The sequence below is a fragment of the Ipomoea nil genome, unplaced genomic scaffold (assembly GCF_001879475.1).
Source record: "Ipomoea nil cultivar Tokyo-kokei standard unplaced genomic scaffold, Asagao_1.1 scaffold3169, whole genome shotgun sequence".
NCBI classification, from domain to species: Eukaryota; Viridiplantae; Streptophyta; class Magnoliopsida; order Solanales; family Convolvulaceae; genus Ipomoea; species Ipomoea nil.
The window spans coordinates 2,273,944-2,289,407 of NW_017619597.1; the positions used below are offsets into that span (position 1 = coordinate 2,273,944).

Genomic DNA, 15,464 nt, shown 5'->3' on the forward strand with positions numbered 1-15,464 from the left:
AAAATAATAATAATAATAATAATAATAACTTTTAGCGAAATATATCATGTCAATTACTCAACGTATTTTGGGCTTTTGGCTATTTTACATGGGATTGAATTAAGTTTTTTCGGTGTTCTAGTTGAAACACGCGAGCATATTCTTTAATTCTAGGCCGGACATTGATCCAAAGCTCGAGTACTGTTTGTGCGTTGTTTTCCTTCTCTATTATGAAGAACCAATTGATTTAATGTAAGCATGATCTTAACAAGTGATATTAGAGCAACTAAAACAAGAATATTTAACTTTATACAAATCGAGAAGAAGCCACAACTATATTGACATCTTTGACGTGGTCAAATTGTTTTCTTAAATTGATCGAATGCGTTGGACAGTGTCAGATACATAATACGTTTGTAAAATTTGCGAGTGCGCAGGTGTGCATTTTTGTCTGGTATGGAGTAAAGGGACGTGAATTATGTTTGTAGGGTACGCAAACCAGTTATGCATGTCATTTTTAATAAGGAGGCTGAAGAAGTGGTTGTGGGATCATTTTCGATCAACACATTCAATTCCCTTTGCTTACACATTTCTTAGAACCTACTATACGCCTTTGGGTTTTATTTTACTTAATTTTTACTTTATTATATTGTTTTTATTTGAAAAGTGATTTTTTTTTTTTTTTTGTATGTATGATATATTCGTTTATTAGTTTTGGAATGTGTTTGGGGAGCGTTTGGTAGGATATCAGCAGCACAGCCTGCGGGGTGACATTTTCACTAACAAATTGACTAGACCATCTGTGCTAGCTGTGATGCCGTAGTTGAGACTAATTAATCAGCAAAGAAGTAAGTCATAAAATTCATGCCACATAATAATGGTTATAAGGCATGTCAAATGAATTTTAGTACTCCGTATAAAAACTTTTGGAGGGAATTGAAACAAAGAATTATATGTATACACGTGCGAATATTTTTTTAAGTGCATAACTTTGAACTTTCAGATTAGATGCATAACTTTAAACCTTTTAAGTGTATAACTTTAAACATTTGGGTGCATAACTTTAAACCGTAGGATGTATAACTTTTAATCATAATATAAGGTGCATAACTTTAAAACTTAAGACGCACAACTTTGAAACTTGAGGTGCATAATTTTGAAGTTAATGTGCGTGCCTTTGTTGTGTATGATGCATAATTGTGCATGACTTTTTTAGGGTGTATAACCATGTATTGGTGTACGCGTAGTCGATTCCTCCATGCATGAGCACTCTTAACATAATACACATAAATTTTTAACATAATACACATATAAACTCTTAACATAGTAAACATAAACTCTTAACATAATAAACATAAACTCTTAACATAATACACAAAAACTCTTAACGGAATACACATAAACTCTTAACAGAAAAAAAAAATTATTATTTATGGAAAATTTTGGGAAGGATGATCGGATACGGTGGGAAGGACGAAAGGATACCGAGGGAAGATGTTTAGTACGAGTTGAACGAAACACTCTTTCATTAAAACCTTATTTGCTACATCCCACAAGTACTAAGAGCGTTGTAGCCTAGGTTTTCCAGGATAAAACGTACTATGATTCAATTGTTTGAGCACCCAAACAATAAACCCAGCGAACTAGAGCAAAGTTTAGAACACAGTAGCAAGAAAGGAGTAGAAGCAGAAATTTTGAGAGTGATAGTTCTAAAAATTTGCTCTATCCACAGTTTATATAAGGGTTGCAGTAGTGATTAAATTTCAAAGTTTAAAATTGGAATTAATTTCGTAACTGGTGAATTTAATCCCAAAATGGTTAGAACCATTAGCACCCCATATGTGTAAGAGAAAACCTCTATACTATACAATTCAATAAGCATTGGAAAGACTCTTGTATAAATAGTGGTTCAAATCCACTTCCCAAACCAATGTGGGACAAAAGCTTCATTTTTCCATTCATTTTTCCAACTCAAATGGGTCTACTTTGAGAATTAATATCTCATTCATCCATTATCCGTTTTGAGCGTACAATATATCAATATATCTGTGTTTATGTGTCTTCTGTTAAGAGTTTATGTGTATTCCGTTGAGAGTTTCTGTGTATTCCGTTGAGAGTTTTTGTGTATTATGTTGTGAGTTTATGTGTATTATGTTAAGAGTTTATGTTTATTATGTTAAGAGTTTATATGTGTATTATGTTAATAGTTTATTTGTATTATGTATTATGTGCAGATTATGTGTATTATATTAGGAATTTATGTGTATTCCACTATACAATTCTGTATATCTGAAACAAAGATTTTTTTATCTTTATTTTTAGAAATTAACGGTAAAAACAAGAAACAACATCGTTTTCATCCAGATGCATAATACATTCTGCGCCCTATGCACGATATAATTTACCAAATATGTTTAATTGGGCTTTTACTCTAGACATTTTGCCCAGAGCACAATGATATTGGGCTATCAGTATGAATTATTCATTTTGGGCTCAATATGGGGAAATTCGACGTCCCATACCGCTGCAATTCAGAACCGCAGATTCGCAGAATATGCCCATACAACCCAAAAGAACAAAAATACAAAACTTTAAAAGGAAAGTTAGATATATCAATTAAGGATCATACCATTCATACTTCTGTGAAACCTACGCAAATTATGCTGTGCAACCGAATGCACCTTGCAAGGTGCATACGGTTGCAAAACGGCGCCGTTTTGGTTAAAAAAATGCGCGTCCCACTTAAAGAAGAAATCAAGTTCGATTCCCGGTAATAGCATTTTTATATATCCACAAATTCATAACTATATATCCACAGTGAATGAATAAAGTAAAAATCTACGATGAATGAATGAATGAAGTAAAAATCCACAATGAATGAATGAATGAAGTAAAAATTCACAATGAATGAACTAAATATCCACAATGATTGAACTAAATATCCACAATGAATGAACTAAATATCCATAAATTCATAACTATATATCCACAGTGAATGAATGAAGTAAATATCTACAATGAATGAACTAAATATCCACAATGAATGAACTAAATATCCATAAATTCATAACTATATATCCACAAATTTATAACTATATATCAAGAAATTCATAACTATATATCCACAATAATTCTATTGCCGAGAATCGAACCTGAATTTTTTTTTTTTTAAGTGGGACGCGCGTTTTTAGTCAAAACGACGTCGTTTTGCGTCGTATGCACCATGCGCATGGTACATTCGGTTGCACGGCATAACTATTGTGGAACCTACTCACGGATCATTATTCATGAGATGGGTCAAATCAATCCGAATCAATGTAAAAATGCAACACTTAAATAGACAAAGTAATACTAATGACGAATAAGTAATGTTGGCAAATATTTGTTATTTATAAAAGAAAGTGTAATGTTTTTTGAGTAAAAATGTACTCTGTAATACTTTTAAATCAAAATATAAAGGGAAAATGACACTTTTTCTCCCTGAGTTATATACCTATAGCATATTTTTCCCCTAAATTATTGAAGTGGTTGTTTTTCCCCCTGAAATGTTAAATGGACATATTTAACCTTAAACTAAATATTTAATTTATTTTTTTTCTCCAACAAATTATGACCATAATTTGGTTCAAACCAAACAAACACTATAGCAACCAAACCGAAATATTCCAATTACAATTTAGAATAGAAATTCGATATTTAGAGTTTATTAAAATCGTGAACCGGAATGGACGGTTCATGTTCCGAACTGAAAAAATAAAATACATTTATTGTTGAATTTAGACTATTTTAAAATAAAGACGGTTCAAAATCGCGAATCGGATCCGGAACCGCTGGTTCACGGTTCAAGATTCAATTTTTTTTATACATAATTTTAATAAATTGACATTTAAATATTGGGTTCTAGATCTGAATTATAACCGGAAACTATTAATTCGATTGCTTTAGTATCCAGTTCAATTCAAACCGAACCGTGGTCATCCCTACGTATACGCAATAATTTGTTGGAGTAGTAAAATAAATAAAATGTTTACTCTAAGGGTATAAATGTCAATTTAATATATTAGGGAAAAAAAGCACCACTTTTAGAATAATTGAAGGGGCTAATGTGCTTACCTAAATAATTGAGGGGGAAAAAGTGTTATAAGTATATAACTCAGGGTAAAAAGTGCATTTTTCCCAAATATAAAAATATTATATTCCTCTTCAAAAAATTCTATACTTTCTCATACAAGTAATAACACTTTATTTCTATTTCTGATTAGTATTCTATTTTTAAGTATAAATAATACATTTTCGATGAATGATGAGCACGAAACAATATATTTTTTTTTTTATATTAATGTAGCAGTAACAGTAAATATTCAGATTTGAATGTATTTGAAATATTGTAAGGTGGCAATAAATCTGGTCAGGAGAAATGTGTGTCCTCTCACACCATTCTGCACCTCCTCTTGGCTCTTCATATTTTCCCAATTTACCAACCCCCATAAATAGTTTTTTTTTTTTTGGTTCATTATGATTTTGTATCAACTTAATTGCAATTTTTGTGTGTGTGTGTGTTTGGAAAGGAAATAATCTAAATTATTGAACTAGAACTTTACAAATATAATAATTTATACTGTAGTTTAAAAATAAGTAACACTTTTATTTCAATATAGTTATATATCATGTTTCGTTCCCATAATTAAGGGTGACATGTAACATTTTTAAAAAGGAAATCATAATTTAGTATATTCATTAATGAAATAGAAATAGGGTGCAATAAACATTTGACATAAATAGCATCACTATTGTGTATGATGCTTTTGTATGGAGTTATTATATGGCGATCAAAGTCTCAAATTAGCCCGATAAGTAAAATAATGTACACATTCTCTCAATTCTAAAGTTTAATTTGTCAGAGGCAATCCTAATTGAGTTGGTTGGATAATTAATTTAGTAATCACAATGTTCAAAGTTCCATTTTTTTGTGGGAGCTATTCATTGACCCTCTTCGTTGAGCAGTATGAGTAACTTAAAGCTTAACCTCATTCAACCTTCCACTCCCTAATATTATGACAAATAGTTTCCATGAATGGTTTAATGCAATCTTGAATGTCCTAGACACTAATGGAATTATTTACACAGCTGCACTTTTATATCATATTTGGAGAGCACGGAATAGAGCTGTTTGGGATGCCTGTCTACCAAGGCCGAAGAATGTAATTGCGGCGACCACTACCACCATGCATGCATGGCAGAATGTCCACCGCCGAACCACCACCCAACCGCTCGACAGTCAAGCTACTGCCGAACGATCACGCTCCAACGCCCCACTTTGCCGATCAGCCGCCGTATCCACCGCCGCTACAGTCGGGTTGCCATATCGCAACGACAAGGCGGAGAAAGTGCTATGTGGATGCCGGGTATCACCAAGGGACGAACTCGGCCACGGTCGGAGTAGTCCTCCTTGATGCCGGCGATCGATTTATTTCAGCCTTCAGTGCAACCATCTTGAGTTGTTTATCCCCGCTTATGACCGAGGCGTTTGCATGTAAATAGGCCCTATCTTGGCTAAGGGCACGAGGTGAACAATCTATACAACTTCATATGGATTGTCAAACGTTACAGTGCTACTTATCTGCACCAGACAACCCATCTCGATCATACATTAGCTATGCTATTGATAGTTGCAGAATTTACATGTATGCTTTTACTTCCTGCTTAGTTATTTTTGTTCCTAGATTACAGAATTTATTAACGCTTACTTTAGCTATTGCATTATTTACTCTTACTTCGACTATGTATTGGGACGATGTCCCACCTGAATCTATTTTGGTTTATCTATAAATACAACCACATTGACTTTCAAAAAAAAAAAGCTTAACCTCATTATGGCGATTACAAACTTTCATGTAAAATTAATCCATATTACTCGGTATTATTAATTCTGGTAGTATTTAATTGCCACAACTGTAAAATTTTAATGTATATTACTCCGTATTATTAATTTTCCCTCTCAAAATAAAATTTAAAACGCGAAGAACGGAGAAAATTGCGTGCGTTAATAAATAAATATAATAAATATAAATATAAATAAAATTCTCAAAATAAATAAAAACGGAACCGAATCTGTCTGCCGCCATCCACGCCGTAGGATTGGATCCCACGTCAGAAATTCCACATCGGATGCGTTTCTGTGACAAATCAGTTGTCCAATCCCAGTTTGCCGCGTAAGCACACGTAGACCAATGAAGTCGCACGTGTGCCGAACCCGGGCCCACGCGCCATTGGGGATCCAAAGAAATAGGCGGTCGTAGTACTCAACGACTGTAGCTAAAATTTTTGGCATTCTGGCGGGATTTTACAACAATTTCAAATCCATTTTCCATTTTTCTATTAATTTTTTATTATTTTTATTTTCATTTTCACCAACTGCAAAACCCTAGGCCCCGCCTCTCTCTCATCATTTCCCTCCCTCTCCGAGTCCCTGGCTGCTCTCTCTCTCTCCTGCTGAGGATTTTCTCTCTGTTATACTTTTGCTAATCATGAGATTGCTGATTTTCAGGTTCGTAAATCCTCCGTTTTGAATGATATTTGATTATTTAGTTTGTTGTCGTGATTAGTGATTATTCGTCTGTTGTTATGTAAATGTTCTGATTTCGTGTCATTTTGGCTACTGTTCTGTAAATCTCTGTCTCCAGAACGGCATGAGCTTTTGAATCAATTCGTTTGCTGTAATTGAAAGTTTTTTGTTTTTTTTTTTTGTTTTTTTTTTTAAAAAACTAGCTGACCGGAGCATATTTATTGTGTTTGTGTAGTTTCTGGTGAATAACTGTCTTGCTATTTAGAGAGAGCGTTTTTGTGATGTTTTCCTGATTAGGTATGTATTTTGTGATTTTATTATGATCGGGTTAAACGGCAGCTATGTTTTGTGTTGATTTCAGATTTTGAAACGATAGGATACTGAAAGCTGGGATTATTTGAGGACGGAAGGGTTTGTGAGCAACGAAATAGAATAATGTCTCCCAGAGATAAGCAATCAAGAATCCATAAACAGAAAAGGCGGACAAGGAGTTCGAAGAATAAGTATTTGAAACCAGGTGCTCTTGCTCAGCTTCGGTATAGTAAGGCGTCAGCTGCCAAGTCCTGTACGGATCTTGGAAAGAAAAGGATTGCTGTGATGGATGCAGATGAGCCGAGTGTTGATGCTGAACTTGAAAGTGAAATTATTGCTAAAAGTCCCCTGATTTTATCTCCCGTTGGGTTTAGATTTGGTTCTGTGTGTTCACCATTTGATATGTCAAAGGTGAATAATTTGCAAAAGACTCCAAAGACACCTGGGGCTGAAGTTTTCGAGTCAGAGTCTCAACTTGAATCTCTCCCAATGGATTTGCTGGTATGCAGAATTGCAGATTTCTTATTTTCTGCTGTTGCTCTGTCAATCTATATATCATTCTTGGTACCTTGTTTCTTGCTACTTAACATGATTTTGTTCTTGATTTTGCTTGGTACTTAATGGTAGCTCACATTTGAGTAGGCTTTTACTGGAATATAGATGCTCTGTAGTTGGAGAAATATACCATCTTTAATTCCTGAGATGCTTTTGTATTTAACAAAAAGTACTCCACAATACTTTTGGCGATGTGGATATACATCCTTGAGCTGTTAAGACTCATCCATAACAATCTTTAACTATATGTACAAAAAAAGGATATTCTTTTGCTTTAGCTCTTATAGATTCTGCAAGGGAGACTCAATTGCAAATCTTTCATCATTTGTAATAAATTTTTATTTGTCTTTCTCAGCACCTAAATGATTTGTTATATGCTGTATAGCAAAAAGTGTTTTACAATAAGGTACATATAAAAATGGTGCATAGATCAGAAGTTGAAATTTGAAACTTGGTGATTTTCTATACTTGTGTGGTGGTTTGGATTCAATTGAGATCTTCAAATGTACTGATTCTTGTCTGTTTTGTGATTGAGGTGAAAATACTTTGCCACCTTCACCATGACCAACTCAAAGCTGTCTTCCATGTGTCCCAGAAGATCAGAAAGGCTGTGAGTTTATCTTCCCTACTCTTCTTTTTATGCCTGAGAAACAAAGAAACTAATGCTTGTACAACTGGATTTTAGGTGATTCAAGCAAGACAGTTCCATTTTAATTATACTACTCCAGATCGAACTCGTCAAGAGATGTTGAGGATCATGACTCCTCTTCCTACAGATCACTGGCCTTTTGTGAGGTAGGTATCTTGACCCTTTATGATCTACTACACTAGATTTCATATGGTTGATTAAATTGATTGTGTTGATCTCTTCTAATATGGTGGGTGGACTAACTTGCAGCAAGGGTGATGGGAAAGATTTGGTTCCCAGCCCACACACCCCCAAGGCACCCAGGCATGGTCCCCGCCCTCCTTCTCGTCTGAAGAACACTGAAATGCGGCAAATTGCAGCCGTTCTCTTCCAGGAATCAGCATTTCCTTCGAGGTGCTTGGTGCCATCTGTTCTGTCAAAGCCTTTATGCAAATCTCTAGGTTCCAACCGAGTTCTATTCTACGAAGATGAACTGTGCCAGGCCGTCGCACAGAATAAACTTCTTTGATTTTATTGCAGCGTCTTCCGTAGCTCCTTTGTGTGTGTATATATATGGTAGCACTAGTAGTGGAGGGGTTGCAGTTTTGTCAGGTTATGGGAGCACTTATTGGAGTTATGGTGATTGAAGATTGGGTTAATTAGAGGTTTAGGTCTTCTTAAGATTGTGAACCAATAATAATGGGTGGGGTCAGTCAGGTCTTGTGCATAGTTTTCCTGTACAACGGATTTTAAATTTAATAGCTATGTGGCGCAACATCTAGTTCGCCTGATTTGGAATTTCATCCAAATTTGCATTATTGATACTGAGTATTTCATTTTCTTGAAACTTGAATAATGATGAGAGGATATGATTTAATGTGCTGAAAAAATATGTATTACACTAATAGTAGTAGTAGAATTGTCCAGTGATTCAGGTGTTGACTCATCCACAAGTCATTATTCGACGACACAAACCATGAAAATTAAGAACCAATTTCTACTTAACATGTTTGAGATTGATTCTCTCGTTTTTCTTAATCTGCTTAGGATGATACTCAGATAGATCAATTCATGGCGTACTTTTGAGTCCAGCTACGAGCCATGGTTTCATACTTGGATCTGTCAGTCTTGTACATGTGAGCTATTTCTGGAACCAATGGATCATCTGGATTTGGATCTGTTAGCAGTGAACATATTGAAAGCAAAACCTGCATCCAAAAAAGAAGTTAATTTTCAATGGTTTTAAAGAATTGGAGCTGGGTTACCTATATAAAATATAAACGTCTGGTCTCACTATCAATTTAAATTTTTCTAGCGTGAGGAGTAGTACCTTTGATATGGTGAGTGCTGGGCTCCATTGATCCTTTAGGATATCCAAGCAGATGTTTCCATTATTGTTTATATTTGGATGAAAAACTTTGGTCCTAAAGGCAACCTGCAAGTGTAAAAATATTTTAGCAAATCATATATACTCATCCAGCTTTTATTCTTTTTCTTCTCCATTTCTGGGTCATACATACCTTGGGAGGTTTGAAGGGGTAATCAGGGGGGAAATGAATGGTGACTTGGAAAACACCACCAGAATAGGGACTGTCATTTGGACCAATAATGGTTGCTTGCCAATGAAACATATCTTGAGCCACTGGTCCTGAAATTTTGTACTATATATTTCTCAAACTACTCACAAACAAAATTAATTATGAATAATCTGTATAAGAACTCGTAAACACTGAGACGTGTGACTGGTTCTAGCCTTGTAGAGATTCTATTCCTCGACCTCTTCACCCCGCCTCCCTGCCTACCTCTACTGTATTTCACTATTATTTCTATTCAACTCTGTCTCTTTTACTCTAAATTCTCGATCACCATATCCTAACATATTATTCGCCAGTTTCCTTTAACTTTAATCAATCATTCATAAACTTTTTTTTCTTTTTCTTTTTTTTTTTTTTTGGGGAAAAATCATAAACATGTTCTTTTTTGAATCAAACATGCATACCTGCACTGCATGATGTAGGAGGGTCTCTTTGCAGATCTCTAAGCTCCTTGAGAATCCTCCTGGAAGCCATTATTCCAGCTGGTGTGTGTGCTAAGCTGAGAGACTACCAAAAATTACAAAAAATTAAAAACAAACAATTTTTGTGGTGAAGGATATATAGATGTTTGTGTGATTTCTGGATATCTCAAGAGAGTGCTCCACACAACCATATATAAAGAGCTCTCATACACACCCAAAAAGAATCAACCATTCAATTCAACAATTTCTTTGATGCACTGCCCATGGCATAGTATAGATTCCCTACACAGAAAGAAAGAGGGAATGGACCCATTACTTTAATTTCAATCATGTAATTATTTATTTTATGGAAAAAAAAAATTCCTTTGGGATGATTTATATTCTTTTCAACCTTGTGAAAATCACACAAAGTTCTATATTCTCCACCTTAGCTTTTCAACCTTACTTCACTTTCATAAAAATAGAATTGTTTTGACAGGAATATATAACTTTATGGGATTTCCCATTCCTTCCGTTCAATTCTGGTCATGTTTAAGTACAGTGTAATTTGACATGTAATATGCCCATATTCAGAGGCCATTGATTTAGAATCGTCAATTTTGAAGTGAATTGAACCAGATATTTAGAATTTGGAATATGCCCATTTAACAATTTAAGATAGGAAGATATTAATTTGATAGGAGTAAATTTGTTCTGGAAGTGTGAAGGATTTGTAAAATATAAAATATCCAATCGCAAAACGTTAAGGAAGAACAATCAGCATAGGACAACTCAATTTACCGATCATTTTAAAAAGAGAAATTTAAAGTTAAAAAAGAAATATTTCTTGACTATTATTGATGTGATGAGAATATAGATTGTATTGTATTGAATACCAAAGTCTGAGGATACAAATATAAAGACACTAAATAGAGTTATAGTCTAATACGAATAGTATAGTCCTAATACTCCCCTTTAAGCATAAAGTTGGCTAGCCAAAACATTGAGTTTGTGACGGAATAAATTAAAACGTAAAGACGAAAGAGGTTTAGTAAAAATGTCAGCTATTTGATCTTTGGTTGAAATAAAATGAACTTGTAACCCCTTCTTTGCCACTTTATTACAAACAAAGTGGTAGTCGATCTCAATGTGTTTCGTGCGATCATGAAACACTGGATTAGCACATAAGTAAGTAGCTCCCAAGTTGTCACACCAGAGTTTCGGCACAGAATTGGGTGAGTGACCGATTTCCTTCATCAAGGAAACAAGCCAGGTGACTTCAGCAGAAACATCAGCTAATCCCTTGTACTCAGCTTCAGTCGAGGAGCGAGCCACAGTTCGTTGCTTCCGACACACCCAAGAAATAAGATTGCTCCCCAAAAATACAGCAAACCCGCTAGTGGACTTCCAATCATCCGGATTGCCAGCACAATCCGAATCAGAGTAAGCATGAATATCAAGCACTGTTGCAAAAATCGCGCCTAGGCGCCCGGCCTACGCGCTCGCCTAGGCGCCCGCCTAGGCGTTCTAGGCGCCCGCCTAAGCGCTCTAGGCGGTCCCCAGGCGCCTAGCGATTTTTTCAACATTGATATCAAGGCAGTTAGAACGAGATATACGAAGCCCAAAGTGTAGTGTTCCATTTACATACCGTAAAACCCTCTTCAAGGCAGCCTAGTCTGCAGTTGTGGGAGCATACATGTGTTGACACAAGCGATTAACAGCATAAGATAAATCATGGCAAGTTACCGTAAGATACTGTAAAGCACCTGCCAGACTTTTGTACAGAGTGGGATCGACATAGGGCACCACGACCTCGGTCATGGGTTTAGCATATGAAACCGGCGTGGCCACTGGTTTGCAGTCCACCATACCTGCTCGTTTGAGAATATCCCTCATATAGCGCTGTTGAGATAGAAGCATACCACTAGATAATGGAACAGTCTCAATGCCCAGAAAAAAGGAAGGCACCCCCATATCACTAATTTTAAATTCAAGTGCCAATTTATTTATAAGAGTAGCGACATGTTCTTAGTCAGATCCCATAATCAAGATGTCATCCACATAGACCAAAATATATAAACGAACATCGTCACGCGAATAGATAAACAAAGAGACATCAGTTTTAGAGGGCGAGAAGCCCACAGACACTAGATCTCTGAAGCAGGCACACATGATCAGTCAAGGACTTGTCCTCATACCCGGGCGATTGACGCATGTACACAGTCTCGGCCAGATTACCGTTTAGAAAAGCATTATGAATGTCCAGTTGGCGAATGGACCAACTACGAGATATAGCAATTGATAGAAGAAGACGTATCGTAGTCGGCTTAACCACCGGACTGAAGGTTTCAAAGAAATCCACCCTAGCAACCTGATTGAAACCTTTAGCAACCAGCCGAGTTTTATGGCGCTCAACCGTCCCATCAGCTTTCCTCTTAGTCCGGAAAACCCATTTGCAACCAACCACATTCATACCTGGGCGAAAAGGGACAAGCCTCCACATGTTATTGTGAATCAGGGCATTGAACTCCAAATCCATCGCGTCATGCAATTCAGGGAACTTGACCGCCTGAAAGTAACAAGTGGGTTTGGCAGCAGCGGTAGAAACCAATGCCACATGATCATAAGGTCCCATGCTTCATGTGGCCATAACGTGTGATCGAGGAAGCGAAGCAGCCGCCACTTGTCGAGGACGACCACGAGGCTTGTCGTGTTGCCAAGTCGGCTGGTCCGAGATGAACGGAACTGAAGTTTATTGCGATTATATGGACGTGAGACAAGAAAACATAAACAACCAAACACTCGCAAGTAAGAATAGGATGGGGGAGAGCGATGCAAACGAAAGTGCGATGACTCATCAGATAGGACACAAGTAGGCATTTTATTAATGAGATAGACAGTAGTCTCAAACGCGTAGTCCAAAAATGAGATGGAACAGACGCCTGAGCCATTAATGACAGACCTGTCTCAACTACATGACGATGCCTGCATTCCACCCTACCATTCTGCTCATGGGTATACGCATATGATTGCCTGTGACGAATACTCAGTGAAGCAAGAGTGGAACCAAGCTTCTTATATTCTCCCCCTAAATCAGACTGAAAAGAAATAATCTTGCGAGAAAAGGAACGTTCAACAACTGACCGAAACCTATCAAATATGCCATATAATTCAAATTTAGCACGCATTGGATAATACCACATATAACGTGTATAATCATCCACAAGCAACACAAAGTATTTAAAGTCATCCGCAGAAAGTAAAGGCGCAGAGCCCTAAATATCAGAATATATTAATTCCAAAGGATGCATACTAGTAGTTTCAATACGAGATAAAGGAAAACGAGAAGATTTTCTCAATTGACAAGATGAACAAACATTGGGAAGATCACTAGAATTAAATTTACTAACAGCCGAAAACTCTAAAATTTTACGTAAGACTCTAGAATGAGGATGTCCCAACCGCATGTGCCAAACGAAAGACGAGCGCGCAGCAACAAAAGCAGCAGGAGCAGAAGAAGACGCATGCCATGTATAAAGGCCTCCAGATGCATGCCCCTTAAAGAGGACTTTCTTGGTCAAAGTGTCCTTCACATAGAAACAAAGAGGGTGAAACTCAAAGAATACATTATTATCTTTGGCAAAACACTAAACATATAATAATGAATTAGAGAGACCAGGCACATGCAAAACATCACGTAACTTAAATGACCTAGAATGAGTAGCTAACGAAGCGGAACTAATGTTAACAATAGGCAAACCTGTACCACTGCCGACGCGAAGAATCTCAGGGCCATCATAGCTTGTTGCAGAAGTCATTAAGGAGGAATCAGGCGTAGCATGGTTTGTAGCACCAGTGTCAGGAAACCATTCATGAGGACCACTCGAGTCATCACCACCCGAGACAGCCACATTCGCCTGAGAGGCCGCAAAATGCTGCCAACACGATAGCGTAATGTGACCCTGTTTATTGCAGATCTGACACCGCGGCCCAGAACCGGAGCGCCCAAGACCACAACCCCGACCGCCTATTCCACGGCCACCGCCTCCTCGCGGCTGCTGTGCACCGCCATGACCATCGTGACCACCACGGTTCACGGCCAAGGTTGCTGGAGCACCAATGCCGACTCCATCATCCGCGCAGATCCACTCTTGCGAGACCAAGAAATCCGCCACTTCAGTAAGGGAAACCGGAGCGCCCCGCGTCAAAGTGGCCACCAACGGGCGGAACTCAGGTCATAAACCACGGAAGACATATAAGTTTTGGTCGTCTAACGTAATCTCACGACCGGCAATGGCCAAGTCCTCAATCATCATCTGTGCACGACCTATGTAGTCCGACATAGAAGAATCACCCTGATGCAAGCTTTGTAACTCACCAAATAACCGCAATGCCCGAGACCGAGTATAAGAAGCGGGGGATTGTTCAATGGTGAGCCAAAGCTGGCGTGAAGTTGTTCGGCCAACTGCAAAACGCAACATCTCCCCCGAGTGAGACGAAATCAATAGCGACAGGATCGCCTTGTCCTGCCGCCGCCACGCCGCCTGCACTGTCCGCCGTCGACGCCACTTCAGTGATGGGACCGGAAACGGCACAGTGCCGTCTACGAACCCGAGGAGCCCTTGGCCTTCCAGGAACGGCAGCATCTGTGTACGCCAAAACAGATAATTCCCCGAGGTTAACTTCAGGGAAACGAAGTGATGAGCAGATGAGAAGCTATTTCCGATAGGTATGGGAGAAGTCTCGGTAATGATCCGCTCAGAAGATCGAACAGAGCCGTCATCATTAGCACCGAGAGTCTCCATGAGAGAAAACCTGGAAACTAATACCAGATGAGAATATAGATTGTATTGTATTAAATACCAAAGTCTAAGGATACAAATATAAAGACACTAAATAGGGTTCTAGTCTAGTACGAATAGCAGTGTTGCAATAATCGCGCCTAGGCGCCCGCCTAGGCGGTCCCCAGGCGCCTAGCGATTTTTGCAACCTTGACGAATAGTATAGTCCTAATAAATGTAACCCTACTTTGATCTAGTATAAGAAATGAAACTAAGATAAAGAAATTCTTTGACACGGTCAGTTTGGTTTTTAATAACTATTCCCAGTAACAATATTTCTTCTGTCTCTTTTTATTTTATGTTCTACTTACTATTCATTGGTCAAATCAATTCTTACAAGACACATAAAAAAATGAAATCTGATCTTAATGGAATAAGTTAGGTTTGATGGGCTGATAAAACTATTTATAAAAGAATCAACACGGTAAAAAAACATATTACAAGGCGTTTGGTTGGAGGGATTTTAAATTCCCTTCCCACTCAATTCCCACCTAATTCCAAAGACCATTAAATTCCGTAGTTTGGTTGGAGGGAATTGTAATTCCATGGAATTACAATTCCCCCATTTTCATGGAATTAAAATCCCAT

At 37.5% G+C, this 15,464-nt stretch overlaps 2 protein-coding genes across 3 annotated transcripts; one reads left to right on the forward strand and one right to left on the reverse strand.

Annotated features, from left to right (window-relative positions):
* Window positions 1-6,388: 6,388 nt before the first annotated feature.
* LOC109167672 (F-box protein At4g35930) lies at window positions 6,389-8,848 on the forward strand. 2 transcript variants are annotated; one of them, XM_019316759.1, is made up of 6 exons: window positions 6,389-6,526; window positions 6,780-6,841; window positions 6,921-7,357; window positions 7,947-8,021; window positions 8,097-8,206; window positions 8,310-8,848. In XM_019316759.1, the coding sequence occupies exons 3-6, from the start codon at window positions 6,980-6,982 to the stop codon at window positions 8,566-8,568; spliced, it is 822 nt and encodes a 273-aa protein (XP_019172304.1). In that variant the 5' UTR covers window positions 6,389-6,526; window positions 6,780-6,841; window positions 6,921-6,979; the 3' UTR covers window positions 8,569-8,848. The 2 variants fall into 2 exon arrangements, with proteins under 2 accessions (XP_019172304.1, XP_019172303.1); XM_019316758.1 differs by lacking the exon at window positions 6,780-6,841 and having other exon boundaries at window positions 6,906-7,357.
* Window positions 8,849-8,892: 44 nt separating this feature from the next.
* LOC109167674 (ubiquitin-conjugating enzyme E2 28-like) lies at window positions 8,893-10,341 on the reverse strand. The gene is made up of 4 exons (XM_019316762.1): window positions 10,039-10,341; window positions 9,560-9,687; window positions 9,370-9,474; window positions 8,893-9,247 (listed from the first exon to the last, which is right to left on the reverse strand). Exons 1-4 carry the CDS (start codon window positions 10,106-10,108, stop codon window positions 9,104-9,106), a joined length of 447 nt encoding a protein of 148 aa, XP_019172307.1. The 5' UTR covers window positions 10,109-10,341; the 3' UTR covers window positions 8,893-9,103.
* Window positions 10,342-15,464: the final 5,123 nt, after the last annotated feature.